This window comes from Xenia sp. Carnegie-2017, unplaced genomic scaffold (assembly GCF_021976095.1).
Source record: "Xenia sp. Carnegie-2017 unplaced genomic scaffold, XeniaSp_v1 HiC_scaffold_25, whole genome shotgun sequence".
NCBI lineage: Eukaryota > Metazoa > Cnidaria > Anthozoa > Malacalcyonacea > Xeniidae > Xenia > Xenia sp. Carnegie-2017.
This window is the reverse complement of record NW_025813488.1, coordinates 5,810,222-5,838,082: the sequence shown is the minus strand read 5'-3', so window position 1 is coordinate 5,838,082 and position 27,861 is coordinate 5,810,222. Positions and strand designations below refer to the sequence as shown.

The 27,861-nt window shown below is 32.5% G+C and overlaps 3 protein-coding genes and 1 long non-coding RNA gene across 9 annotated transcripts; 2 read left to right on the top strand and 2 right to left on the bottom strand.

Annotated features, from left to right (window-relative positions):
* Window positions 1-36: 36 nt before the first annotated feature.
* On the top strand, window positions 37-27,690 carry LOC124452658. 5 transcript variants are annotated; one of them, XM_047003244.1, is made up of 14 exons: window positions 37-294; window positions 18,712-18,779; window positions 19,219-19,262; window positions 19,737-19,795; window positions 20,130-20,161; window positions 22,055-22,157; window positions 22,408-23,474; window positions 23,943-23,986; window positions 24,779-24,862; window positions 25,196-25,301; window positions 25,620-25,717; window positions 25,802-25,854; window positions 26,281-26,443; window positions 26,954-27,690. In XM_047003244.1, the coding sequence occupies exons 2-14, from the start codon at window positions 18,752-18,754 to the stop codon at window positions 27,191-27,193; spliced, it is 2,121 nt and encodes a 706-aa protein (XP_046859200.1). In that variant the 5' UTR covers window positions 37-294; window positions 18,712-18,751; the 3' UTR covers window positions 27,194-27,690. The 5 variants fall into 5 exon arrangements, with proteins under 5 accessions (XP_046859200.1, XP_046859199.1, XP_046859203.1 ...); XM_047003243.1 differs by lacking the exon at window positions 37-294 and adding an exon at window positions 18,395-18,587; XM_047003245.1 differs by lacking the exons at window positions 37-294; window positions 19,737-19,795 and having other exon boundaries at window positions 18,734-18,779.
* LOC124452660 lies at window positions 4,351-6,480 on the top strand. 2 transcript variants are annotated; one of them, XM_047003248.1, is made up of 4 exons: window positions 4,351-4,529; window positions 4,612-4,664; window positions 5,094-5,256; window positions 5,680-6,480. In XM_047003248.1, the coding sequence occupies exons 1-4, from the start codon at window positions 4,404-4,406 to the stop codon at window positions 5,980-5,982; spliced, it is 645 nt and encodes a 214-aa protein (XP_046859204.1). In that variant the 5' UTR covers window positions 4,351-4,403; the 3' UTR covers window positions 5,983-6,480. The 2 variants fall into 2 exon arrangements, with proteins under 2 accessions (XP_046859204.1, XP_046859205.1); XM_047003249.1 differs by lacking the exon at window positions 5,680-6,480 and adding an exon at window positions 5,551-5,667 and having other exon boundaries at window positions 4,352-4,529.
* On the bottom strand, window positions 6,665-7,615 carry LOC124452661 (thioredoxin, mitochondrial-like). The gene is made up of 4 exons (XM_047003250.1): window positions 7,597-7,615; window positions 7,313-7,488; window positions 7,024-7,147; window positions 6,665-6,951 (listed from the first exon to the last, which is right to left on the bottom strand). The coding sequence occupies exons 2-4, from the start codon at window positions 7,486-7,488 to the stop codon at window positions 6,829-6,831; spliced, it is 423 nt and encodes a 140-aa protein (XP_046859206.1). The 5' UTR covers window positions 7,597-7,615; the 3' UTR covers window positions 6,665-6,828.
* LOC124452663 lies at window positions 10,501-22,629 on the bottom strand. The gene is made up of 3 exons (XR_006950832.1): window positions 22,619-22,629; window positions 14,729-14,732; window positions 10,501-10,576 (listed from the first exon to the last, which is right to left on the bottom strand). It is a non-coding gene; the product is annotated as an uncharacterized LOC124452663 (long non-coding RNA).
* Window positions 27,691-27,861: the final 171 nt, after the last annotated feature.

The window sequence follows — 27,861 nt, the reverse complement described above, 5'->3', positions numbered from 1 at the left end:
GCAAGTAGGAACCAAAATGGCGGCTCCGCGCTCGCCCCAGACCGTTTGTCCCAACTCTTACTAATAGAGGGCTCTGGTGATAACTCCTTGAAAGTTGAAACTTGATAGGCTACCGAAACTAATTTACAAATTCTTTAATAACAATTTAAACTATATATATGTAATGATTTCCCAGAAAGGGTGTTGCTAGTGTTTGTGTTGCATTCGAAGAACAAACGGATATTTCTAGGTAATTTTTTTGTGTATTTGTTGTACAGTAAGTCATTGCGGAACTCGTTTGAAGAGATTTAACAGGTATGGTTTCTTCACTATTGTTTTATGAAAACCATTTACGCTATCATCAATTTAATGCTTCAGTTGAATGAAAGAAATTGTTGTTTTTATTGGTCTGAGAATAGATGAATCAATTATTTTATAGCCTGCTCAAAGACAATACTAAGAACGCATCTTTATCAACGATCGATCAATTCACAGGCAAAATGAGCTTCGGTAAAAATTTACGACTGTATTTGTAAGCAATGGTATGAGTACAGCATGTGCACGTGTTTATTTAGTTGTTCATACGTATAGAAACCATACGAAATGCAATTTGTTTTCACAAAATGTCTTTTAATTGTACTTAAGATTGGCATATATATTTTATGGAGATTGATCACCCCGAAGGTGTGAATATTTTCCCTAGTGTGACATTAATAGAATTGCAAATCACGTTTCGAATTTAGCTACTTTTTAAATTAAATTTATCAATATTGTAATCTGTGAAAGTAATTTCCAGCCGATATTTTGCAAATACACCCATTGCTGCTATATGTTTGTTGTACAATTTCTAAATTATTTTCATGATTCCATTGTAAATTTGTTGGCAAGTATTATAACAAGTTTTTTATTGGCTTCAATAATGAGAGTTTTCGTAGTTTTCAAAATGCTGCATTTAAACTTGTATAGATAGTGGACTTGAATCTCTTGGCTCATATCAGGTAAACAGTTCAAAGGGAGCATAATAAAGAGCAAATTATCTTACACATTGTCACACATGCATGTATATAATAAATGTACAATTTTATTATGTGTTCTAAACTTTAAGCACATTTTGCTTAGCTTAATTTTGGTGTAATTTTGGTGTTTTATTTACTAAAATACCGAGTAAATCCAAACCATCTTGGAATTTAATTACAAGCTCCTCTGATACTTTTTATCTTGCTACTAGTATTTTCTTAACTTGAATATCAAAATCAGATCAGTTATTGTCAGATCTGTTATGCAAATATTTTATATTGATTCACTGGTGAATCAATGATTAAAAATTATTTTCTGATGAAATGAATCATAATTTTGATGAAATATTTTCATAGCAGTCCTCAAAAAAAGTTCAGACTGGTATAGCTGTTGTTGTTTTTTCTAACATGCAAAGCAAAAAGAATATTTTTTCACATTCTTCAATGGATTTGATGTCATTTAGGAAAGTGAGATGACTTCAAAAAGTTTAAGGACATCGGATAAATGTTATGGCACGAAGAAGTATTTTATTACACTTTATTTATGAACTTTTGTTTTTCTATTGTTATTGAGAAATAGCTTATTAAAGTCATAATCATAATCACTGGGTATTTCTAGTCCACCTAAAGTGTTTGTGCCAGACCAAGGAAGTGATGCTCATCATCGTTTCATAAAATTTTGGTAATATTTTGTTTGATATACATGCACTTATTGAACTGAAGGATGTAAATTAGAGCTTTGTGTTATTTAATGTATTTGTGTTTATAAAACTATGTCTGAGGGAATAATTAGTAATGTATTCATTAAGAATAAATGTTGCTTTAATTTATGCATGGGCTGTGTAAACTATATGTGTCATTTAATATAGACAGGTGAAAACATCATCAGAAAAACTGTGTTTTTTGTTTTCTACCTTTTTAAGGTTGATCAACTGGGCCTTAGCTAGAACCTTGATCATGGGGGAGTGAATATTCATGTGCTCTGTCATACCTACTCACTTTCAAAAGTACTCAGTCAGGCACAATGAAATATATAAATACACACACCTCACAATTAATGTTTTAACTGCCAACGTCACCTGTAGATCAAATGCACTGTTTTGATTTTTTTGCTTTAAAGTGCAATTAATAGTCAATGCAAGTCCGATGATATTTTTGCTCTGAACATTTGCTAGAAAATTCAATGAATGTTTTTCTATATTTTGCAGAACAAAACACCGTCATCGCAAACCATTAGCGAGTTATCATATAAGATTAGAGAGGATGTTAAAGAAGCACTAAATGTCCAGAAAGAAAGCCTTCTTGATTGGCGAGGTGTTGCCGATAAATTTAAATTGAATCAAAAAATCATTAAGAAAATTGAAAAAAGAAGACGATCCAATGGAAAAGCTTTTGGATGAATTATCGCATAGAAATACTAAAGAATTTCTGCAAATTTTGTATCAGTTAGAAAGAAATGATGTGCTGAATATTTTTTACAAAGAACTTTGCAACAACAATTATGGTATGTTTATTTTATATAGAATTGTATTATAAAAATTTTACACTTTGTATGTAGTTTTGATTCTACAATTGAATAATTAATATGAAGTATTTTTTACGTTATCAAAATTTTAAATAATTCACATCTATGATGCAGTTTTTATTAGAGACCTTATTCCTCTTGAGCTGGATAAGTGTAAAATGATTTTTTCACTTTGAATAGCTGAGTTAAACGAGGATTTGTCAGCGGGCAATAAACGTGCTCATTATCAAGATTTAAGACTTCCAAGTGAAGAATCTACTCCCAATTCCACCAATAGGTATGTTTTTAGTCTACACTACATATTGTCAACTGCTGTATGATAATTATTTCTTTGGTCTACATCACGTGACGTCCAATTTTGCATGACTAATAATAGTTGATGACCTGTGACATAAAAAAGCTGTTAACGAATTTCTTATAAGTTTGTTCCAATGGTCATTTGTCATTACTTTGATACACAGTACGTTGAATTTCAACTTTATTTCCTTTCATTATTCAGTGATCTTTCGTCACCTTTTCGCAGCCCAAAAGGTACGTACGTATTTGAGAGGTACTTGAAGGAGGGCTATAACCTGATAATTTAGTGTGTTATCGTTGTTCTTTCCTCTGTTTCAGATGCTGGAATGCTGCCTGGTGGTGCAGAGGTATTTCCCGCACGTGCACAATCACGTGCACAATCATTTATTGTTGTTAGTCCAATCACTGTAGTGGCAAATTTGGTTTTCTATTTTAGAGTTTGGACGCGGCAGAAGGTACGAATGGACGGTCCAAAGATCGAAAGTAAATATTGAACTTGTTCCTTACGCATTTGAATCTTGTCTTTCATCTTTGAATTACATCAATAATTTTGCCTTTAGAACTTCACTTGCAAAACAAAATACTGATGTGAGAACTTCGCCAGCAAAACAAAATACTGATTTGAGTAAGTAAACTTTTGATCTTACCACACCCACACCCCACTGGGCATGTTACACGGAGGATATGCCTCGTTTTATCAACCCTGCGTTACCACCTGAAGTATAGTCATATGTAGAACTTAACCGTGGCCTATATTACCAGGTACCCTAACCGAGCATTTGTCCACGTTAAATTTTCACTCTGAAGAATCCAGGGAATTTTGGAACAAAATACGTCCACAGTCCCAATTAAAAGTGAAGGTACTAATGGTCGACCATAGCAATAGCATATTGAAAATCATCATTAGTGGTTGATTAGGTAGTTGAAAATGGCAAATTGAAGTATCTAGTGGGGGACACTATTTTGGGAAGGGGAGGGGGTACTTCCTCAAGGTATGAGATTTCTGGGATGTTTGGGGACATGCCGATTCATTGCTTTTTGCTCAATGAGTTAAACGTGATTAGTGATGCATAGTAAAGGCAAAAAGTAATAAGTTATTCCAGTCGTTTCTTGTTAAAATTGCACTGACTTGGTAAAACTTTTCTCGGTGTTATTTTACTCTTTTTCCTTGCGTGCGGTATTTTGATTTAGGAATGAGAGAGATGGAGGCACTTCTTGAAAGAGACTTTCCTAAGGTGTGCGCAAAGTCAGGTTTTGCGTTTTATATGTTACGTTTTAAAAATTGATCCTTTTGGTAAGTTCAATGAGGTTAATTTATTATGATGTATATGGTACGTAATGAATAATTGAAGATGATTTATGAATATATGAATTACACGTAAAAGATTGAAATTTACGATATCAGTAGCGAGGTTTATTTATGAATGTACAAAATGTATTTTGGCTTCAATATATGTATATCAAAACAGTATCATTAAGTGAATAGTACTAATTAATTTCTGCAATGTGTGCAGAATGTTGCAATTAAATGTTTCTCTAATAACGAGTATTCATAAATTAACAATTTTGTTTGCCTTGACAGTTAAATGTACTTTTTCGTCCATCATATTTTTACAGAGAGAGACAAAAAGTATGTCCACGATCAAGATTTTGCAAACCTCATTGCTTGGTTTGGTCCTGTTAAATCAGGAGAAGACGGTCTATTTGCTAAGGTAAAAGTATCGTGTCATTTTGTCATTATTCTTGACAGTTTGCATAGTTTTTAACTGCTCTTTTATGTAAATTTTTTGTCAGATTGCAAAATTGGCCAAAGGGTCCATAACGCCTAAAGAAAATCGACCACACAGGTATAAATTTATTTTACGTCTATTATTTTGTGTCGAGGCTGAGACTTGGTTAGAGATTAGTACCGTTCTTTTGATAGTAGCTACATACGTGCATGGCACACACGTCAATTCACGTCTTTAAACAATCAGACTTTTGATATGTATACGTATTAATGAAGCTACATTTGGATATCCATATAATATTTTCATTCTTTCCACTTTTAACATTCCTTGAGCGAGAATTAGCTGTGACCAATCTAACTTTATTCAAAATTCAAACTTTATGGTATTATATTATCATAGGCAAAGCAGAAACCGACTTTCAATAATCTCTGTGACGATAAAGTGCGTCTTACTCTCGTATAAATACATTTAGGCTCTGATTACTTTCCAAAGTTTCGATCAAACGTCCTTCCTAATCCCCACATTTTGATTTTGAATTTTTTTTAGTTTTTTTGCCGGATATATGAGTAAAGACAAAGCTGATGAAATAATCAATAAGCAAACCGAAGTCGGAACGTTTCTTATTCGATTTAGTTCAACGAACGCCAAAACGGGATCGTTCGTTGTTTGTTTGAAAACGGACGGCAATACAGAGCACATTGAATTGCAGGTAAGGGCTCGTTTAAAGTGATAATGAAAAAAATTAGGATTTACATGTATTTTCATTTAGCAGATTTTTTTAAAATGGTAGTTTCTTAAAATGTGCAGGCATACCTTTTTTGCGTACTCAAGACATTTCATTATTTTATTTTTTTCAATAACTTATTCACCCAACCAGTAACTTACAACTACATAATGAAAACATGAAGTATTAAATGTGATTGATGATATGTTACGTACTTCATTAACTCCTAATTGAAAAGTTAACCAATGGTATGAAATTCTGCTCAAACATTTTTTACAGGACATACCAGGAGACAAATAATTTTATTGACGACTATTACTCTTCAATTTCAATGTTCTGCTCGACAAATATATAAGTCAAATCTCATACATTTGAAAATAAAATGCTTATAAAGAAGACCTCTTATAGGGTAACCCTAAGTCGCGTAAAGTTAGTTTTAACGGAAGAGAGTACGACGATATTGTCTTATTGTGGAGACGCTACCTTAGTAAAGAAGGAGTATCCCAGGATGGTCGAACCGCCTGCTCAATTGTGTGTCCTGACCTTCCTTTAAACGCCATGTTTAAGGCGTACGGGGCAGGACCTAAGGCGTCCGGGGCAGGACCTATGGCGTCCGGGGCAGGACCTATGGCGTCCGGGGCAGGACCTGTGGCGTCCGTTAAAGGCCGAGGCAGAGGACGTGGAGCCCGTAGAGCACAATCAAATCAATAAAAAATATTCCTGTGCTATTAAAGCAGTGTTTGTCTCCCGCAGCTGTTGTAAAGTAGTCTCAAGCTGCATTTTCAAAGAAAGAAGAGAACTGACCAATCAGGGGTTTCGCCACAACGATACTAGCACATTTAAAGATGGCAAAAATGCACCAAGTGCGTAATAAGCCGATTATATTTGAATTAATATCATTCGCAATTAACTTAGACTTTCTAAATGAAATTTAGCACTGATAATTGTTCTAATATCTTTCGTAATTAACGTTAATTGTTTTTAGATTAGTTCACTGAAATTTAGCACTGATAATTGTTCTAATATCTTTCGTAATTAACGTCAATTGTTTTTAGATTAGTTCACTGAAATTTAGCACTGATAATTGTTCTAATATCTTTCGTAATTAACGTCAATTGTTTTTAGATTAGTTCACTGAAATTTAGCACTGATAATTGATTTAATTAATGTCATTCAAAATTAAAGTAAATTGCTTTTAGACAAATTGAATATTTGTGTTATGTTTCTTTTGGGAATGAAATGTTCACATCAGATTGGTGTATACAAACGAAAATATTATTGACATTTGATGACAAAACTAAACTTTTGATTGCATCATAAATGTTCATAAGAACTGATAAAAATACTATTTTAAAAATTTAATGATTTAGTTGCATGTGTAAAGCCACATCTGTTTATTGGAAAGGAGTTGGTATATTTGTTTCTTTAAACCAAAATCATTGACAATAAAATACATCCCCATTTTTAAAATTGATTGCAATATGAAGTCATTGAACAACCACTGTTCACTTAAACCTTGTCAATTGACTGAAAACATGCTAGAATTATGATGCCTATTTATTCATGTCCATCAGTTAATTTAGTTAATAGGTTATTTAACTGGTCATCACTAGCCAATCCAACTACTCGATCAACTATCTTTCCATCCCGCATCCCAAGAATAGTAGGCACAGCTGTTATCTAATAAACAACCATCAATTATTACGGTAAGTATACTTCAAATATCAAATGCAACAATTTTTTAAATCATACCGCGTATTCCATTGCCAAATCAGTATTTTCATCAATATCAACTTTAGCCAGCATTACTGCACCATTTTTAGAGTCAATCAGAGAATCTAACTTTGGAGCGAGTTGCTTGCATGGGCCACACCATCTGTAGAAAATGTATAATGTTGTATTAATAAAAACATGCTGTCTCTGCCAAACAGATATTGCACAATTTCATTATTGTATTTTCCCTGAAAAAAAACAATTAGTTGAATGACCTCCAATTATCCACACTGTCCCCAGTTGTCTCTCAACATGGAGAAAAACTTACGTTGCATGAAAGTCAACGACAACGGGTTTGTCAGACTTTAGGACCTTTTCACCAAAATCTTCATTATCTTTTACATCATAATTTAGTTTTACTGTGGAGGAAAAGAATCGAGAAACTCCAGCAAGCTGAGGTGGAGAGAAAAACCTCCGATGATATGATACTACACGGTATGCCATCTACGAAAAAATACAATAAAAATCTACAACACCTAATTTATTTCATCCTGAGACTCGACGTTTGAAAAAAATCTTTTCCAGTGGCATAAAATATTTTGTTTTTCTTACCTTGCCTTTTTGTGCAATAATCGGGAATACTTCATATAAATCTATACATTAGACAATTAACAGAGAAAATAGGTCCGCGTGCGAACACGTATGTGGGCATGAAATGCAACAATCAAGTGGAGAGGATTGCCCGAAGTTGAAATGTTGAAACACTCGCTAATTTCGTATTATTAAAAATTATTCACTTTCTTTTGAAAAACTTTCTTTTCTTGTTTCCTACTGTAGGAGTTGTAAATCATCTGGATTTATGGAAAGAACATGGCACGTGTTTGCTAAATAGTTTAGATTAGGAAATAAGGATTCATTTCGATACTAATGTATAATTGGAACCACATTTATAATACTATTTTAGCTCTAATAGATCGAAAGAAGAAATTGCAACGTACTGGCAGGAAATATGAAACAACAGTATTATAATATGGGTAAGTTTTAAAAGCACTGCATACCAATCAGCTCAAATCATTTTCAACTTTGTACTCCATTATTTGGACAAAGATTCAGGTAGTGTGAATAACTACATGTTGTATTTTATGCGTATAAACATGAACCATGCAGTTGCAACGTAAAACTTTTACTACAGAATGGCGCTTTCTATTTTTGTTCTGCAAGTTAAAGCATGGTGTAGCTAGCTCTTACAAAATCTTCTTCAAGCGCTTGTTTTTGCACGGCTATCAGTGCAAAAAAAACGAGTAATAAATGATAATGCGTGGAAAATCAGCAAAAAGCGAATGTGTGGTTGTAATTTGAGTGATGTGCAATAGGCTGTAGTCTATTTCTCAAATTTGCAAACACTTTTTTCCGCCAAATTTCATTCAAAAAATGCAGCCAGTGATTCATTTATGTTTAAATAAAAGTCTTTGGTGATCAACATTATTGCAAGCGCGAAAGAAAACTTTGAAAGTTGAAACGATCATGATATAAACTTAGTGTAGTCACGTGACTTTCTAAAGCTATAAATGAAAATAGTTTTAAAACTTTCCTATGGTATGAATTACTATAGTTATAAAACTTTCTAATGGTTCAAAATTAAAATGCTTATGAAACTTTTCAATGGTACAAGAGCTATATGATTCGTTATATTTGAGAAAATCACATTTTAAATTGTAATTGTGCTGAAATAGCAATTGATAATGTTACAGCTGGAATCAACCACGCTTAAAATTATTATTAATACGTCATTGAAAACACTAGAGTTAATTATTATTGTTGTATTCATGAACAATGAGCCCATTCTGGCAGATGGTAAAAATTCCCACCAGAGCCATCACAATTAGAAAGTGTACCGGATTGTACCTTCTTTCTGTAAACAATTCCAAATAAACGTACAGCAAAACTAATGGTTCCAATACACATTTCTCTTTGGCTTTGCTCTGCGGAAATGACTCCGGAGAGAAAATTGAAAATCTGAGTTTTAACAAATTGAGAAAACGCACTTGAATCATCGCATTTAAAATCCAGTAATTCCAGAAGTTTCTTTAAACTAGTATCGTCTACAACTCTGTCAATATCGACCAAAATTAGGTTGAATGCATCAGCTAATAAGCTTTGAAAACTCTCATCTGACATTTTTCTGCTACAAATGAACAACAAGTGTCAGTGTGAAGTGAAAAGGCCAACTGCCGTTGACTGTCATTTAACTCATTAGTTTGTTTCAACACATTGTCTTGCAACAAAAACTTTCCAATTAATTAAAAAATTGACACAAATACATTGCTATTTGTATATAAACATTTTTTGTTCCGTAAAAGTGAGAACTGAGACATAGAGCTGCGCATGCGTGTTTACTTTCGCAAAGCAATTGAAAATGAAATCATAGTGAAAATAAAAATAAATGAAAATGAAATCATGCAAACTTTTCTTATAGTGTTTTTTTCTGAATTTTTTTACTAAATTTAAGATAATTTAGTCATTATTGTTGGAATGGTCTCAAAATTTCTCATTTTCAAGTTTTTTACGGAAAAAATGTTTACGCAGCGAGCAAGCCTGAGGCAAGCAAGCGAGCAAACTAAAGCAGTAATTGTTTTGTGTACAGATGAGATTTCTAAATTAACTCTTTGTATATTTATTGTATCGCATTTTCAAATAATTTCACATCTCTTTCAGTTTTTTACTTTTTTTTTCTTTGATAAATAAAGTTGATAGCTATTGCTTTCTTTACACAATTCTTTTCATCAGCACGATATTCAACTTGTAAATAATTCCATCATCTATAGCAATTCGATACACTCTCACTTAAATAATATAAATATAATTGTAAGTAGATATCATAAACATTCCTTGTACTGAAGATGGCTTAAGTATGCCGAAGCATGTTTACTTGTCTAACATGTTGTAGCACACTTGAAATTCCCAACATTTCTTTGCCTAATTTAAAAAGCTTATTTTTTCTTTCTGTGTTAAGCGCTCGATGTCACAGATGTGTTGATCATTGTAATTGTACTTTTTAATATTGACCTTTGATTTGTCGACGCCTATTTGCTACTGGTAGTAGCACTACAGCACTGCAGCGTAAAGCAATATTCTCACCACATGCAAAACAATTCATACCAAACAACGTGGATTTCACTCATTTCATATTAAACTACGTCGAAATGATAAAAAAACTTTATTATCTGTAAGGAATTTAATTTGAAATTAAATTTCCATGCATACAGTGCGAATAACGTCTTTTTGTTGGTTTTTTTTGAGATTTTTCTAGTGATTTGATATGTCGTTATTGATTTTTATTGTTAGCTTTCACGTCATCCTGACAGTTGTTGATGTTGGGTTTGATGCAGTGGCCATGATAAATAATCAAACTGATGTCTGGAGGTTTTATCACATTTATTCCCACACATAGAAGAAAGACTAGCACACGACAACTGATGCACATAATGATACAGCTATTTACATACGTGACGCTAAACTATGATTGGTCAGTTTATTTCCTCAGCTCTCGTTACAAATAATATCGATTACCTTTACAATCATTTCTATAACACTGGTCAACAAAAAGAAACTTTTTAAAAGGTGTCTGATATTTTTTGACAGATTTACTATATTTTTGCTATGCTAAATCTAGAAATAACATTCATTTTGCTCTCGGAGGTCAAATTTTTTTGCAAATTTGAATTTAAAATTATGCGACTTTAGTTATATTTTTTTAAAACAATGTTTTCAAGATTTACATGTTTTCAAGATGTTTCAAAACAAAATGTCAGTTTTTATGATAAAATTGCAGTATTCCAAGAAAGAATCATGTACACTTCATGTACAGTACATGTAACTAAAAATGAAAACTTAATGTTTGCATTATTACGGTCTAAATTTTCGTTTTTTTTGATTGTCGCGAATGTTTTGGTGCTTGCACATCTCTTTTTAAATTCCAACAGTAGTCTGCCATCATCACCATGTCCCACCTTTCTCTTAAGTCATGGTGAAAGCGCTCTCCTTGCTCATCGCTTAAAGAGCCAAGATTTTCGGGATCAATACCAGCTTTTAATTTTTCAGTTGACAAATTGGGGAAGGTTTTACAACGAAACTGAAAACACCGTCCATCTTTATCCAAAGTTTTAGTGAATTGCCTTATCAAACCGAACTTTATGTGCAGTGGAGGAAATAAAATACGTCCCCTGTCAACTAGAGGCTTGTTTATCACATTTTTTGCTCTACAACTTGCAAGCTCTTCACGTACTGGCCATTCTTTTTTCACGTAATGATGAGTACGATCCCTACTATCCCAGAGGCATAAAAAGTATGGGTATTTGGCAAATCCAGACTGTTGACCAAGCAAGAAGTTGACCATTTTTAAGTCAACGCAAATCAGCCATTTATGTTGGTCATAAGAAATTTTTTCTAGGACGTACTTAATTGCTTCATGCTGTTCTTTTAATGTTGTCGAATGTGCCAATGGCACAGATGCAAATTGATTTCCATTGTGTAACAACACAAATTTCAAGGACCTTTTGCTGCTGTCGATAAAAAGTCGCCAGTCCTCTGATTTGTATTCAGGTACGCCGAGATGTTTCAGTAGCTCTACTATGTCATTGCGATAGACTAATTCTTTTTCTTGAGCAAAATATCTTAAAAATTCCTGGTGCGTGGTACGGAAGAAACTTACCTTAACTTTACCATTTAGCATGTTCTTGTCCTTTAAACGAGATGCAAGAAGTTCGGCAGAGTCTTTTGGCAAATTTAAATCGCGAACAAGATCGTTTAGTTCGTTTTGGGAAACAATTTTGCCATCGGGAAAACAATTTAGTCATGTGGAAAGGATGCATCAACGGTAGTGGCAATGCTTTGAGTTTCATCCTGGCTACTACTGCTTTCTTCAATACTTGTATCTTCAAATACAAGTACGGGAATTTCTTCACTATAAGGACTAGGGCGCATAGCTGACGGTAGATTGGGATACTCCAGTGTTGTGCGATTTTTTCTGTTAATTCCCATGACATTGATAGCACAAAAGTAGCAATCGGTTGCATGATTTAAGGCTCTCGCCAAATCATGAGGATGCCAAAGTTCATGGACTTTTGCGTGCCATCTTTTGCAAACCATGTGAGGTGCCCAACTTTTGTCTTGATCGCCGAGCTTCATGCCAAAATATGCATAGTAAACGCGCTTGATAAAGGTGGTGACAGTATTGCGATTTGGTGCAAGTGTGTATTCACCACAAACATAGCAAAAAACATCTGGCTTATTTTTCTTATTTCTACTTTTTATTATTTTTTTACGTACATTAATATGTTGGTGTGTTTTAACAAGTTTTACCATTGAATTTCAGTATGGGCTAAATAAAGCCTTATTTTATCTTTAAATATCCCATAATAATCGCAAAACCTAAACTCCCTAATTGAAATTCAATCAAAAATTGCTTATTCAAATGCTTTCTTCTTTGTATTGCTAGTGCTAAAAAATTTAAATTTGTTCAGATAATATAACTTTAAAAGGTAAATGGTTAGTACTTCTGTTGTACCTTTCTCGGGTATTTAAAAGTTAAAAAATAGAAAATTAACGATAGTTTAAAATCTCGACCTGACCCAGCAAAAATAGTGTTATTTTTGGACTCAGCACATCAAAATTATCCAAAATCAGTTTACAAAACTGAGACACCAAATTTGCTGTTGACCAGTGTAATTAAACATGTAGGAAGTTAACACACATTTTACAAGATACACAAATACACATCACATGAGAGCATAACCTAACAATTGACATAAGTTGTTGATCAGTAGGAATGTTTGTGCTTTGAAATTGAATTTCAAAATTGGTTTTGAGATCATTTCCACATTTACGGATGATCTTATCCATAATTCCGCGTGTATCTCGCGTGGACTTTTTATTTGCGTGACGGATTGTTTTGCAAAAACTGCTAACTTGAGAATAGAATGCTAGCCTAAATGTTTTATTTTTTTCAAAACCATTTGCAAAATTTGGTTATTAATGTGTTAAGATGCTTTGTGGACGTTTAAAGACATGTTTTATATACGTAACGCTGTATTATATAAAACATAAAAGGGAGAACTTGCTTCGAAATATGAATTTCTCATTTGTCGTCGAAAGACCAAAAATTTAAAACAAAACTGATAACAGGTAGTCTGTATCTTTGAATGCTGTGCAAAATACACACAATCCACTTAATATAACATGTTTCATAACAATTTTATTGCTTTCAAAGTTAGACTTACTTAGTAAGAATTTCACATGCTCTTTTTGTAATGTGTGAAAGTGATGATTTAAAATTTTGAATTGTGGGTGATTGTTTGTTCTTGTCATTTACTTCTCCCACTTCTTAAGAACTGGTGGAATATATTACATGCATCCATATTTGTGTATTGAGCATTTTATCTGCAAGTTCATGCTTATAAATAAATAGCCAAGTGTACAACATGACAAGTATTGCTAATATAACCTGCTCTACATAAATGCCAAAAAGCAACCCTCATCCTCAGTGGTTTGAACCAAGGTTTTAAAATGATTATAAAGCAAGCAAAGCTATATCATGTATCAAAATTTTATAGTATATCATATTGAATATAAAATTAGTTTTTTCTTGTAATACAGATGATGATAAATGTATATGTAATATATTAAATTTTTGGATGCATGTTTAAAATGTTTGGTCATATTTGTGAAAATATATGATGATTCTATAATATTAGGCTAATAATCTTTTTCATACTTGTATTACAGTACAATTTTTACTTAAGTGTTTCAAAAGTTATGAATATGGAGTGTCAATTGTGTTTTTGTCTTTTTTTAAGTGGGTATTGAACCTTTTGACTCTTTAATGGTGCAATCAATAGTAACACAATAATATGGCATAACAGTTTATTTAAAAAGAACTCAAAATATTTTTTTGCTAACTTTTTGAAATATTTTGCAAAGTGATTTTTTTTTTGCTTACGCTCTGAACTTTCAAAAAGGACTGGGGCGAGCTAATTTTGCTCGGAAACACAAAAATTAACGAAAAACAGCATTTTTTTGGCCTGACAGCTTCATTTTCAAAGATTCAAACAATATTATAAAGATAGACAAGTGTGTTTTACATCCTTTTAATGAAAAAAAACGAGGGGTGTCAGTTTTGTATTCAAGTTATAAGGCATGTTTTCACGTGCCAAAACAAAGTTCGCTTTTCATCCTTCTAAAAAGAAGTTAAAACATGTATAAATGTCGTTCAAACTTGTTTTATATTAAAGTCCAAACATTGTTTAAGGTTTTTAGACATTAAGCTGGCTCGAAGACCACTGTTATCACAGAATTTGACTGTTGATCATGGTCAAATTCTATGGATGGAGACTATGGATTCACTAAGGATGCCTTGAATGCTTTGAAGTTAAAGTTCATGAATCAAAGAAAGATGGCAAAAAGGTTGTGTGTGTTTTGATGCATAATGAAATGTCAATTCACAAACATGTAAAATGGAAGGCCATAAAGTTTGTGTCTATGTAAACATTTGTACTGAGATTGATGATGCTTTGATGCAGATGTGAAGCTTCAAACTGTATAAGCCATTGGGTTTTATACAACTTAATGTTTAAATCATGTCATATCTTTATCAAAATATTTTAGTTGAGTGTTGTTTAAATGTTACTAATATCTAATGCACTATACTGAAGCATTAAAGATTCAGTGATGAAACCTTTAAAGTTACTGTACTGCATATTTCTTATATATTTCTTATATTTCTTTAAGAAACAGTTTGAGTTTGTTTACCTATTAGAGTACAGAATGGAGATTTATCATATGCATTATTGCTGCTTTTTTAAAGAAAAGTTTTTCACTTTTCAAAGCTTTTCTACAAATTTTTTGCTTCTTATTTCTTTTCATGAGATTGATGATATAGAGGTAATATAATCCAATAACTTTCTAATTTCTAAAAAGCTTTTAAGCTTCTAGCATAAAAGTAGACTATAGGTATGTAATTCATTTGGTTTTATTGCCTTGCTATGACATATCTACTTGCACTTCATCATTCTTGTATGAACAAAACACTAGATGTGGATACTCAGAGAACAAAATGCACTACCAACTGCTTATGAAATTTATTATTGAGGTGAAAACTGTGTTAATCATTCAAATTATAGTGCACTTTTATTGCAAATATAGAAAAAACAAAACAAAATGAAAAAGAAGGGTAGAAGTATTAAAACTACAAATGAATTATAAACACCATTGGAAGCATAAGTGTTTTGATGATTATTTGCATTTTGCCCAATTCATATATCAATACAACAAAATCAAAATGTGCTACAATTTAACAAGTATTTGATGCAGTTGCACTTTAGAACATCACAAAAAGGTTACTTAAAGTAATTTCTATACAATATTGTTTGTTTTCATTTACCAAACCTATGCAGACTTAAGTCTTTTTGAAATATAATACGAAACTCAATTACAGAAAATCCGTAAATATCCAGAGATTTAATATTTACTTTTTTAAAGAAACAAGTAAAAATCCCACAATTGTGGCGAAAAAAGCCATTGCCCATTGCATGAAAAGAAGCAAAATAGCAATGATAACAAATAAGCTTCTCTCTCTCGTGAACCGTGGAGATGAACTATGATATACTTTTTGTATAGACTAAAGAGTTTAATCGATCAAACAAGTTTGACGCTGGTAGAAAACGACGCACATTCATTCATGTGTAGCCGACATAGCTCTTTCGTCGATAGTTATAAATGCATCCTTGTAGGAGCAGATAACTGACAACCACAGTTGACTCGCTGTTATGAATTTAAGGTTTTTACCTTGATTTTCATCAAAAAATTGCTTGCCGAATCCCAAATACACATATACATTTTCCTCACTCTTTCCTCAGGAGGGAGTGGGAAATTGTGAAATTTTCGGAAAAGCGGTCAATTTCGGTAAATCTCAGCGGCAACGGACGAAATCCGCCATTTTTTTTACAACATCCGATATCTAAGGCCGCGCAGGGACGCTCCAGTTCATTGGGTTCTCATAATATGGGGCGAGCTGCATCGCCGTCGTGACAAAAATGGCGGATTTCGTCCGTTGAGATCTCGAAATTGACCGCTTTCAAAATTTCACAATTACTCCTCCTGAGGAAAAAAGGAAAATGTACGTGTATTTGGGATTTGGCAACAATTTTGATGAAAATCACGTTAAAACCACAATTCGTAACAGCGAGTCAACTAGCTTCCAGTTATCGGCTACGAGGATGTATTTATAACTACGAAAGACTATGTCGGCCTATCTATGAATGCAGATATGCGTCGTTTTCTTACCAGCGTCAAACTTGTTTGATCGTAAACTCTTTAGTCTATACAAAAGTATATCATAGTTCATTCACTCCACGAGTTAGCTTATTTGTTATCATTGCTATTTTCTTCTTTTTTCATGCAATGGGCAATGGCTTTTCGCCACATTGTAGGATTTTACTTGTTTCTTTAAAAGTACATATAATCTCTGGATATTTACGGATTTTCTGTAATTGAGTTTCATGAAATTTCAAAGACTCAAGTCTGCATAGGTTTTAAATGTAATAGAAATTACTTTGTAACCTTTTGTGATGTTCTGAAGTGCAACTGCATCAATACTTGTAAAGTTGTGGCACATTTTGATTTTGTTGTATTGATATAATTGAGCGAAATGCAAATAATCATCAAAACACTTATGCTTCCAATGGTGTTATAATTCATTTTTAGTTTTAATACTTCTACCCTCACTTTGTTTTGTTTTTCCTATATTTTCAATATAAGTGCAATTTGAATTATTAACACAGTTTTCACTTCAATAATAAATTTCATAAGCAGTTGGTAGTGCATTTTGTTCTCTGAGTATCCCACTTGGTGTTTTCTTCATACATGAATGATGAAATGCATATGGATGTGTCAACAAGGCAATAAAGCCAAATGAATTAAATACCTATAGTGTACTTTTATGCTAGAAGCTTAAAAGCTTTCTAGAAATTATAAAGTTATTGGATTATATTACCTCTATATCATCAATCTGAAAAAATAAGAAGCAAAATATTTGTAGAAAAGCTTTGAAAAGTGACATTTATTTAAAAGCGGCAATGATTATATGATAAATCCCCATTCTGTACTCTAATAGGTAAATAAGCTCAAACTGTTTCTTAAAGAAATATAAGAAATATATAAGAAATATACAGTACAGTATTTTAAAGGTTCATCACTGAATCTTTAATGCTTCAGTATAGTGCAATAATATTAGTAACATTTAAACAACACTCAACTAAATATTTTGATAAAATATGACATGATTTAAACATTATGTTATATAAAACCCAATGGCTTATTCAGTTTAATGCTTCACATGCATCAAGTCATCATCAATCTCAGTACAAATGTTTACATAGACACAAACTTTATGGCCTTTCCATTTTATATGTTGTGAATTGACATTTAATTAAGCATCAAAACAAACAACCTTCTTGCCATCTTTTTTGTTCATGAACTTTACTTCAAAGCATTCAAGGCTATCGATCCATTGTCTCCATCCATAGAAATTGACCATGATCAAATAAATAACTCTGGATAAGGCAGACAATAAATCAATTATCTTTACAGCATTATCATTTTTAAGACTCTGCCTGGTCAATAACATCTTCCAGTCATCTTTACTTCTTGGTCTTCCATGTTGTCAGCAAATAGAACATAACAAGCTCTGCTCCAAATCATGGGTACTGTTGGGGCTGATCATTTTCTTGATACTTTCACAGAGCAAAATTTGGGTCTTTTGCAAACTAGATAGAGTAAATTTTACGATTTCATGCATTAACAAATGACAGAAAAGTATGCAGAATTTTATAGACAAAACAGGAAAACATCAGTATTTTGGCGTTCAAGTCAGTCTTAAAAATTACGATCTATGGAATGATGATAAATTATGATCAAAAATTATGTATTTTATGGCTTTTCAAGTGCATGTATAATTGCTTTTCAATCGTTGACGGACTAACAAAACAAACAACTACCTCACCTGTGAGAAGCGATATGTTCCTTTTTGTGGAAACTACGACATCCAACAATTGAACGATTGTAGTTTGGCATTATAAAAGAAATGCCAAAAAAGATATCGTCACAGAATATGGAACTAACGATATCCATATTCTGTGATATCGTGTTTGTTTTTGAAAAATTCTTTTATAATTTACTATAGACACCAGGAGGTCGATATTATTTTCTGCAAAGCGATCATTTCAGCGGAAATACGTCCGTTGGCCGCCATTTTTTTGGCGACCTCGCCCCAGTAAAGATAGCCGCTCCAGTTATTATAGAACTCAATGCTCCAGTTATTATAGAACTCAATGGATAACTCCTTGAAAGTTGAAACTTGATAGGCTACCGAAACTAATTTACAAATTCTTTAATAACAATTTAAACTATATATATGTAATGATTTCCCAGAAAGGGTGTTGCTAGTGTTAGTGTTGCATTCGAAGAACAAACGGATATTACTTCGTTATCTTTTTGTATATTTGTTGTACAGTAAGTCATTGCGGAACTCGTTTGAAGAGATTTAACAGGTATGGTTTCTTCACTATTGTTTTATAAAAACCATTTACGCTATCATCAATTTAATGCTTCATTTGAATGAAAGAAATTGGTGTTTTTATTGGTGTGAGAATTGATGAATCAATAATTTTATAGGCTGCTTAAAGACAATACTAAGAACGCATCTTTATCAACGATGGATCAATTGGTAGACAAAATGAGCGGTAAAAATTTACGACTGTATTTGTGAGCAATGATATGAGTACAGCATGTGCACGTGTTTATTTAGTTGTTCATACGTATAGACACCATACGAAATGCAATTTGTTTTCACAAAATTTCTTTTAATTGTACTAAAGATTGGCATATATATTTTATGGAGATTGATCACCCCGAAGGTGTGAATATTTTCCCTGGTGTGACATTAATAGAATTGCAAATCACGTTTCGAATTTAGCTGCTTTTTTTAATGTAATCTCTGAAAGTAATTTCCAGCCGATATTTTGCAAATACACCCATTGCTGTTTTACGTTTGTTGTACAATTTCTAAATTGTCTTCATGATTCCATTGTAAATTTGTTTGCAAGTATAACAACAAGTTTTTATCGGCTCCATACTGAGAGTTTTCGTAGTTTTCAAAATGCTGCATTTAAACTTGTATAGATAGTGGAGTTGGTTCTGTTGCCTCTTATGACAATGCAGATCAGGTAAACAGTTCAAAGGGAGCATAATAAAGAGCAAATTATCTTACACATTGTCACACATGCATGTATATAATAAATGTTACAATTTTATTATGTGTTGTAAACTTTAAGCACATTTGGCTTGGCTTAATTTTGGTGTAGTTTTGGTGTTTTATTTATTAAAATACCAAGTAAACCATCTTGGAATTTAATTACAAGCTCCTCTGATACTTTTTATCTTGCTACTAGTATTTTTTTAACTTGAATATCAAAATCAGATCAGTTATTTAACCTGTTATGCAAATATTTTATATTGATTCACTGGTGAAACAATGATTAAAAATTATTTTCTGACGAAATGAATCATAATTTTGATGAAATATTTTCATAGCAGTCCTCAAAAAAAGTTCAGACTGGTATAGCTGTTGTTGTTTTTTCTAACATGCAAAGCAAAAAGAATATTTTTTCACATTCTTCAATGGATTTGATTTCATTTAGGAAAGTGTGATGACTTCAAAAAGTTTAAGCGCATCAGATAAATGTTACAGCACGAAGAAGTATTTTATTACACTTTATTTATGAACTTTTGTTTTTCTATTGTTATTGAGAAATAGCTTATTAAAGTCATAATCATAATCACTGGGTATTTGTAGTCCACCTAAAGTGTTTGTGCAATAGGTATGTTTTTAGTCTACACTACATATTGTCAACTGCTGTATGATAATTATTTCTTTGGTCTACATCACGTGACGTCCAATTTTGCATGACTAATAATTGTTGATGACCTGTGATATAAAAAATAATTTTCTTATAAGTTTGCTCCAATGGTCATTTGTCATTACTTTGATACACAGTATGTTGAATTTCAACTTTATTTCCTTTCATATTTAGTGATCTGTCGTCACCTTTTCACAACCCAAACGGTATGTACGTATATGAAAGGTACTTGAAGGAGGGCTATAACCTGATAATTTAGTGTGTTATCGTTGTTCTTGCCGGGAACTCGGTTTGTGTAAGCGAGTTACCCAGCTAGGCGGGATAAATTTTTCTATATAAACACATTTGCCAAGTAATTCGGCGAGGCGAGAAAATTGGCTCTGTTGGTACGCATGCGTACTAAGCCTTGTACTTTCAGCATTATTATACAAAAACATACACATATCATATTTTTCAATTTTATATTCACCCATTCCATTTTTGCTGCGAAACTGAGGCTTTTTAAAATCTCGGGCCTTTACTCGAAGTTAGCATAGCAAACTTCATTTAAGACAAATGAACAGAAGTACTAGCCAAGCTACCCGGTGCCGTATAAACAGATCACTTTGTCAAACCCAGTTGAGCGAGTAACTCGGTCAGTCGGTAACTCGGCTCCATATAAACAGGCCCTAAGATGTTTTCTTATTGCTTGAATTACTGACAGCTGGCATTATAGTAAAACAGATTTTATTTGCCACACCAAGTCAAATGAAGTAAATATGTAAAAAGTGCAAGATTTTTAATAATTGATATCATATTTAGTCGTTAATCCATATGCGCGTATTGTCGTATACATTATATAAGACGAGTTAAGACTTGTTTGGCAATGTTGCATTTGTGGCAACTGATCGTAAAACAAGAAAAATGTTATTATATGGACTTCATATAAGTTGACCGAATCTTTTATAAGGAAATAGCTAATATGAGTAGATTTAATTAGAAAAACCATACAATAATTAACTGCATATTTTATGATAGAAAATTCAACTATATTTTCGAACATTTTAATTTGGCTAAACTTCACGTCTTAGGCAAATTTGAGCACTTTAACATTCTTTCATGTAACTTTCCATCTTTGTATAAAACAATAAAATTAAATCTCATAAGAAGCTTACCAACGGTCCATACGGCCATATAAGTAATAACTTAGAAGTATTTAAATATGGTTCCAGATAAGTTTGAATATCCTGTTGAGTGTTATTGTTCTTAGATCATGAATTGATTATCATGGTTTTCATCAGTTGTTTTTTTTGTGAATATATTTTATTCTCGCAGTTGTCGAGCAATGTGACGTTCCTTGGCAGGGTGCATTCTGTTAGTTAGGGATGTATAGAATAACAACTGAGTTTTTTCCAGTTGATGTATTGGAGCGAGATAGCGGCGGTGATGTTGGATTTACAATGAGAATGGATTTGTCAGTGTATTAGCAGCAATATTATACAATTTTATCATTTGTCTTTGCCTTTTATGATAAATACCCCACTACAATATATATATATATATTCCGCCGTTGTTATTTACGTTTTTTACATCTACAGTAGCTCATTGCAGGGGCATGTATTGCTCAATATAGTATGATTATAATATGATTAGTTGTAGGGTAAAATTATCAATACGAAGAGTAAGGAGTTTCTACATAGGACTGAGAAGAGTAATGTCTTATTCTTTAAAGGGCTAAGAAATTTTTCGCGGTGTAAAATACATAATGACACCTTTGCACATGAATAAATTATTGCTAACAACTCAGTGTTGCTTAGTTTTGCACTTCTTTATATGAATTTATTACCCCTTTCACTTTCCAATCGATTGGATATAAGATTGAGTTATAGCAGAAATTTGCATCCATCATTGTAAACCAATGCGCTTAAATTATAGTTCTGACTTTGGCATCTTATGTAGTATTTTCCGCATTTGAATTCACAAAAAATTTGCGATACTTGAGTTTTCTTATGCATTTACTGCAGATTATTAAACAATTTGGTTGATATGCGCGATGGATTTACGTTATTCGTATATTAAAATGAAGTATATGTAGTTTAAAAACTGGCATATCCTTTTAGATGTTGATTCAAAGAAAGCATCAAGTATGGACGATATTTTCGAAAACGAATTTCTTGATGAAGATTACAACATGAAAGAAAAGGTGCATGATGTATTTAAAAGGTACTCTTTTGTGTTTATAATACATAGCACAAGCAAGACCCGAAGAAAGTACTGATATTTTTTATTTTTTTTAATGCTGGAGCATATATTTTATGATAGGTGATGTCGTGTTATTGCTGATTATAATCATGCAGATATTTAATAAGAATACTATTTTGTCGTTGAATGGCAAAATACATGAATTCATTTTACAACATTTCAAGTAAATTTTCTTTTTATTTTTGTGTTATCTTCAATCTATTCTGTATAGTTTATCGTGGATTTGTGAAGGCTATGGAACAGTGGGTCTAAATGAAAAAATGCCATATCCCCATTTGTTTGTCACAGTTGAAAACCACGAAGGAAAATCTGAAGAAATTTTAAAAAAGGAGATTGATGATAAGTTTGGATGGAATGCTTCGGAATACATTGAATTTAAAAGTAAATCACTGAGAACACCAAGGTTTCGACTGTTATCTAACCTCCGCGTTGAGGATAGTACAATGCCAACAAATGGCAACATGCAAGTTAGCAATATCGACAGTTTTAATGACAACAATAATTCTCAAAGAAGCAGCTCGCATGGCACTCTGACAATGTTTTGTCGTAACAAAGAAAATCATTATGCTTTAACTTGTGCACATGTTGCTTGTGTTACAGACCAAATTTCTGCCACACAAACATTTAATCAGGAAAATGAGGTTTCGATGATAATTGATAACGTAAATGCCAGAAATGAAAATGATGGTAACAAGTATTTCTACCAGCTACCCAACAGTGGCGAGGAAAAACAACTAGGTAGTTTTCCCTGCAATACAGTTAGTAAGTTTAACGATGAAGCGGATGTAATGTTTATTCCAGTTGGAAACGAAAACGATTTTTATAGTCTTGGTGGAGGAGACTTGGAGAATTTTCCTTTGAGATTAAAAGAAGCAAATAAGGAGCTTTACCAGAGAGTAGACAATGGCTACGGTTTTGTTAAAGTTCGTACAAATTCTGGTATTAAAGGCTTTATTGATAAAAGAAATTACTCGCATTTGTGTAAAAAGTCAAGAGAAACCATTTTCAAGAATGCCGTTAAAGTCAAATGCGATGACCAGTTTCTTAAGGATGGTGACTCGGGAGGTCTTATTTATTTTAAAGATGATAAAAATAAATGGCAACCATTTGCGTATGGTGTGTGCGAAATAGATGAAGAAGATGATGACATTTCTTTTGGTGAAGAGAAAAGTTATATATGCTTTAAACTGGATAAGGCATTGAAGCTGCTCAATTTCAAAGATTGCGAATTCTTCAGAGAACCGGATGATAATAATGATGAAGTTTCATCTGATGAAGGTAAATGAAGGTTAATAGTTGTTGTAGAAATTCAAAACGGTCTTTCTCATCGTTTTTAGTTTGATTTTTGTGTACGAAGCACAGTCATTTCAGATATTTAAGAATTTTCGCTCAAACGTTGACAAATATGGCTTTGGTGAATCAGTTGTCCATTTTGTATAACCCATTGTGCACTTCACATTACTAAGCTTTTAATAATATAGCTACCTTGAGATATTTCTCGACTGTGATTGGTTGACTGAAGTGCAGTTTATCTGCATGTAATTGCACTGTAAAAATGTGTAATTGCACTGTTCAATAGCTGTAAATGCATTATAAGTACTGTAACCTGATTGGTTGAAAAGCAGTGAAAACCAATTCAAAATAGACATGGCGAGAGTAGTAAATAAATAAAGATTTCCGCATTTTCACTCGTTCAATAATGAGAATTTTCGTAGTTTTCAAAATGCTGCATTTAAACTTGTATAGATAGTGTACCTGATTCTGATGACTCTAATGGAAATGCATATCAGGTAAACAGTTCAAAGGTAGCTTAATAAAGAGCACATTATCTTACACATTGTCACACATGCATGTATGTAATAAATGTACAATTTTATTAGGTGTTGTAAACTTTAAGCACATTCGGCTTAGCTTCGTTTTGGTGTAGTTTTGGTTTGGTGAAGGGGTATGCTTAAATTTCAACAAAATTAGTTCTGAGACAGATTTTGGTGTTTTATTTATTAAAATACCAAGTAAATGCAAACCATCTTGGAATTTAATTACAAGCTCCTCTGATACTTTTTATCTTGCTACTAGTATTTTTTTAACTTGAATATCAAAATCAGATCAGTTATTTAACCTGTTATGCAAGTATTTTATATTGATTCACTCGTGAAACAATGATTAAAAATTATTTTCTGATGAAATGAATCATAATTTTGATGAAATATTTTCATAGCAGTCCTCAAAAAAAGTTCAGACTGGTATAGCTGTTGCTGTTTTTTCTAACATGCAAAACAAAAAGAATATTTTTTCACATTCTTCAATTTGAGGTTTTGTCGATGGTAAATTTTCACTCTGAAGAATCCAGGGAATTTTGGAACAAAATACCTTCTTCACCGTCCCAATTAATTAATAATGTACTGATGGTCGACCATAGCAATAGCATATTGAAAAAACATCATTAGTGATTGATTAGGTAGTTGAAAATGGCAAATTGAAGTATCTAGTGGGGGACACTATTTTGGGAAGGGGAGGGGTACTTGCTGTTTTTTCTAACATGCAAAATAAAAAGAATATTTTTTCACATTCTTCAATTTGAGGGTTTCTCGACGGTAGATTTTCACTCTGAAGAATCCAGGGAATTTTGGAACAAAATACGTCCACAGTCCCAATCAAAATTGAAGGTACTAATGGTCGCCCATAGCAAAAGCATATTGAAAAAAACATTAGTGATTGATTAGGTAGTTGAAAATGGCAAATTGAAGTATCTAGTGGGGGACACTATTTTGGGAAGGGGAGGGGTACTTCCTCAAGGTATGCGTTTTCTGGGGATGTTTGGGGACATGCCGATTCATTGCTTTTTGCTCAATGAGTTAAACGTGATTAGTGATGCATAGTAACGGAAAAAAGTAATAAGTTATTCCAGACATTTCTTGTTAAAATTGCACTGACTTGGTAAAACTTTTTCTCGGTGTAATTTTACTCTTTTTTTCCTTGCGTGCGGTATTTTGATTTAGGAATGGAGAAAGATGAGGGCACTTCTTGAAAGAGACTTTGCTAAGGAGTGTGCGCAAAGTCAAGTTTTGCGTTTTATATGTTACGTTTTAAAAATTTATCCTTTTGGTAAGTTCAATGAGGTTAATTTATTATGATCTATATGGTACGTATTGAATAATTGAAGATGATATATGAATATATGAATTACACGATTGAAATTTACGATATCAGTAGCGAGGTTTATTTATGAATGTACAAAATGTATTTTGGCTTCGATATATGTATATCAAAACAGTATCATTAAGTGAACAGTACTAATTAATTTCTGAAATGTGTGCAGAATGTTGCAATTAAATGTTTCTCTAATAACGAGTATTCATAAATCAACATTTTTGTTTGTCTTGACAGTTAAATGTACTTTTTTCGTCCATCATATTTTTACAGAAGAGAGAGACAAAAAATATGTCCACGATCAAGATTTTGCAAACCTCGTTGCTTGGTTTGGTCCTGTTAAATCAGGAAAAGACGGTCTATTTGCTAAGGTAAAAGTATCGTGTCATGTTTGTCATTATTCTTGATAGTTTGCATAGTTTTTAACTGCTCTTTTATGTAAAATTTTATGTCAGATTAAAAAATTGGCCAAAGAGTCCATAACGTATAAAGAAAATGGACCGCACAGGTATAAATTTATTTTACGTCTATTATTTTGTGTCGAGGCTGAGACTTGGTTAGAGATTAATACCGTCATTTTTATAGTACACACACACATGGGCACACGTCAATTCACGTCTTTAAATAATCATAGACTTTTGATATGTATACGTATTAATGAAGCTACATTTGGATATCCGTATAATATTTTCATTCTTTCCAGTCTTAACATTCCTTGAACGAGAATTAGCTGTGACCAATCTAACTTTATTCAAATTTCAAACTTTATGTTATTATATTATCATAGGCAAAGCAGAAACCCACTTTCAATAATCTCTGTGACGTTAAAGTGCATCTTACTCTCGTATAAATACATTTAGGCTCTGATTACTTTCAAAAGTTTCGATCAAACGTCGTTCCTAATCCCCAGATTTTGATTTTGAATTTTTTTTAGTTTCTTTGCCGGATATATGACTGAAGACAAAGCTGATGAAATAATCAATAAGCAAACCGAAGTCGGAACGTTTCTTATTCGATTTAGTTCAACGAACGCCAGAACGGGATCGTTCGTTGTTTGTTTGAAAACGAAGTGCAATACAGAGCACATTGAATTGCAGGTAAGGGCTCGTTTAAAGTGATAATGAAAAAAATTAGGATTTACATATATTTTTATTTAGCAGACTTTTTTAAAATGGTAGTTTCTTAAAATGTGCAGGCATACCTTTTTTGCATACTCAAGACATTTCATTATTTTATTTTTTTCAATAACTTATTCACCCAACCAGTGACTTTCTACTTCATAATGAAAACATGAAGTATTAAATGTGATTGATGATATGGTTACGTACTTCATTAACTCCTAATTTAAGAGTTAACCAAGGGTATGAAATTCTGCCCAAACATTTTTTACAGGACATACCAGGAGACAAATATTTTTGTTGACGACTATTACTCTTCAATTTCAATGCTCTGCTCGACAAATATATAAGTCAAATCTCATAATTTTTGTATCATTAGCACTTGAAACTTTAAGAAAAATCCTTGGTCCAAGTCCATTGAACAATGTTATAAATTGTTCAAGTGATAACATTTGAAAATAAAATGCTTATAAAGAAGACCTCTTATAGGGTAACCCTAAGTCGCGTAAAGTTAGTTTTAACGGAAGAGAGTACGACGATATTGTCTTATTGTGGAAACGCTACCTTAGTAAAGAAGGAGTATCCCAGGATGGTCGAACCTCCTGCTCAATTGTGTGTCCTGACCTCCCTTTAAACGCCATGTTTAAGGCGTACGGGGCAGGACCTGTGGCGTCCGTTAGAGGCCGAGGCAGAGGACGTGGAGCCCGTAGAGCACAATTTAATCAATAAAAATATTCCTGTGCTATTAAAGCAGTGTTTGTCTCACGCAGCTGTTGTAAAGTAGTCTCAAGCTGCATTTTTAAAGAAAGAAGAGAACTGACCAATCAGGGGTTTCGCCACAACGATACTTGCACATTTAAAGATGGCAAAAATGCACCAAGTGCGTTATAAGCCGATTATATTTGACTTAATATCATTCGCAATTAACTTAGACTTTCTAAATGAAATTTAGCACTGATAATTGTACTAATATCTTTCGTAATTAACGTCAATTGTTTTTAGATTAGTTCACTGAAATTTAGCACTGATAATTGTTCTAATATCTTTCGTAATTAACGTCAATTGTTTTTAGATTAGTTCACTGAAATTTAGCACTGATAATTGTTCTAATATCTTTCGTAATTAACGTCAATTGTTTTTAGATTAGTTCACTGAAATTTAGCACTGATAATTGATTTAATTAATGTCATTCAAAATTAAAGTAAATTGCTTTTAGACAAATTGAATATTTGTGTTATGTTTCTTTTGGGAATGAAATGTTCACATCAGATTGGTGTATACAAACGAAAATATTATTGACATTTGATGACAAAACTAAACTTTGATTGCATCATAAATGTTCATAAGAACTGATAAAAATACTATTTTAAAAATTTAATGATTTAGTTGCATGTGTA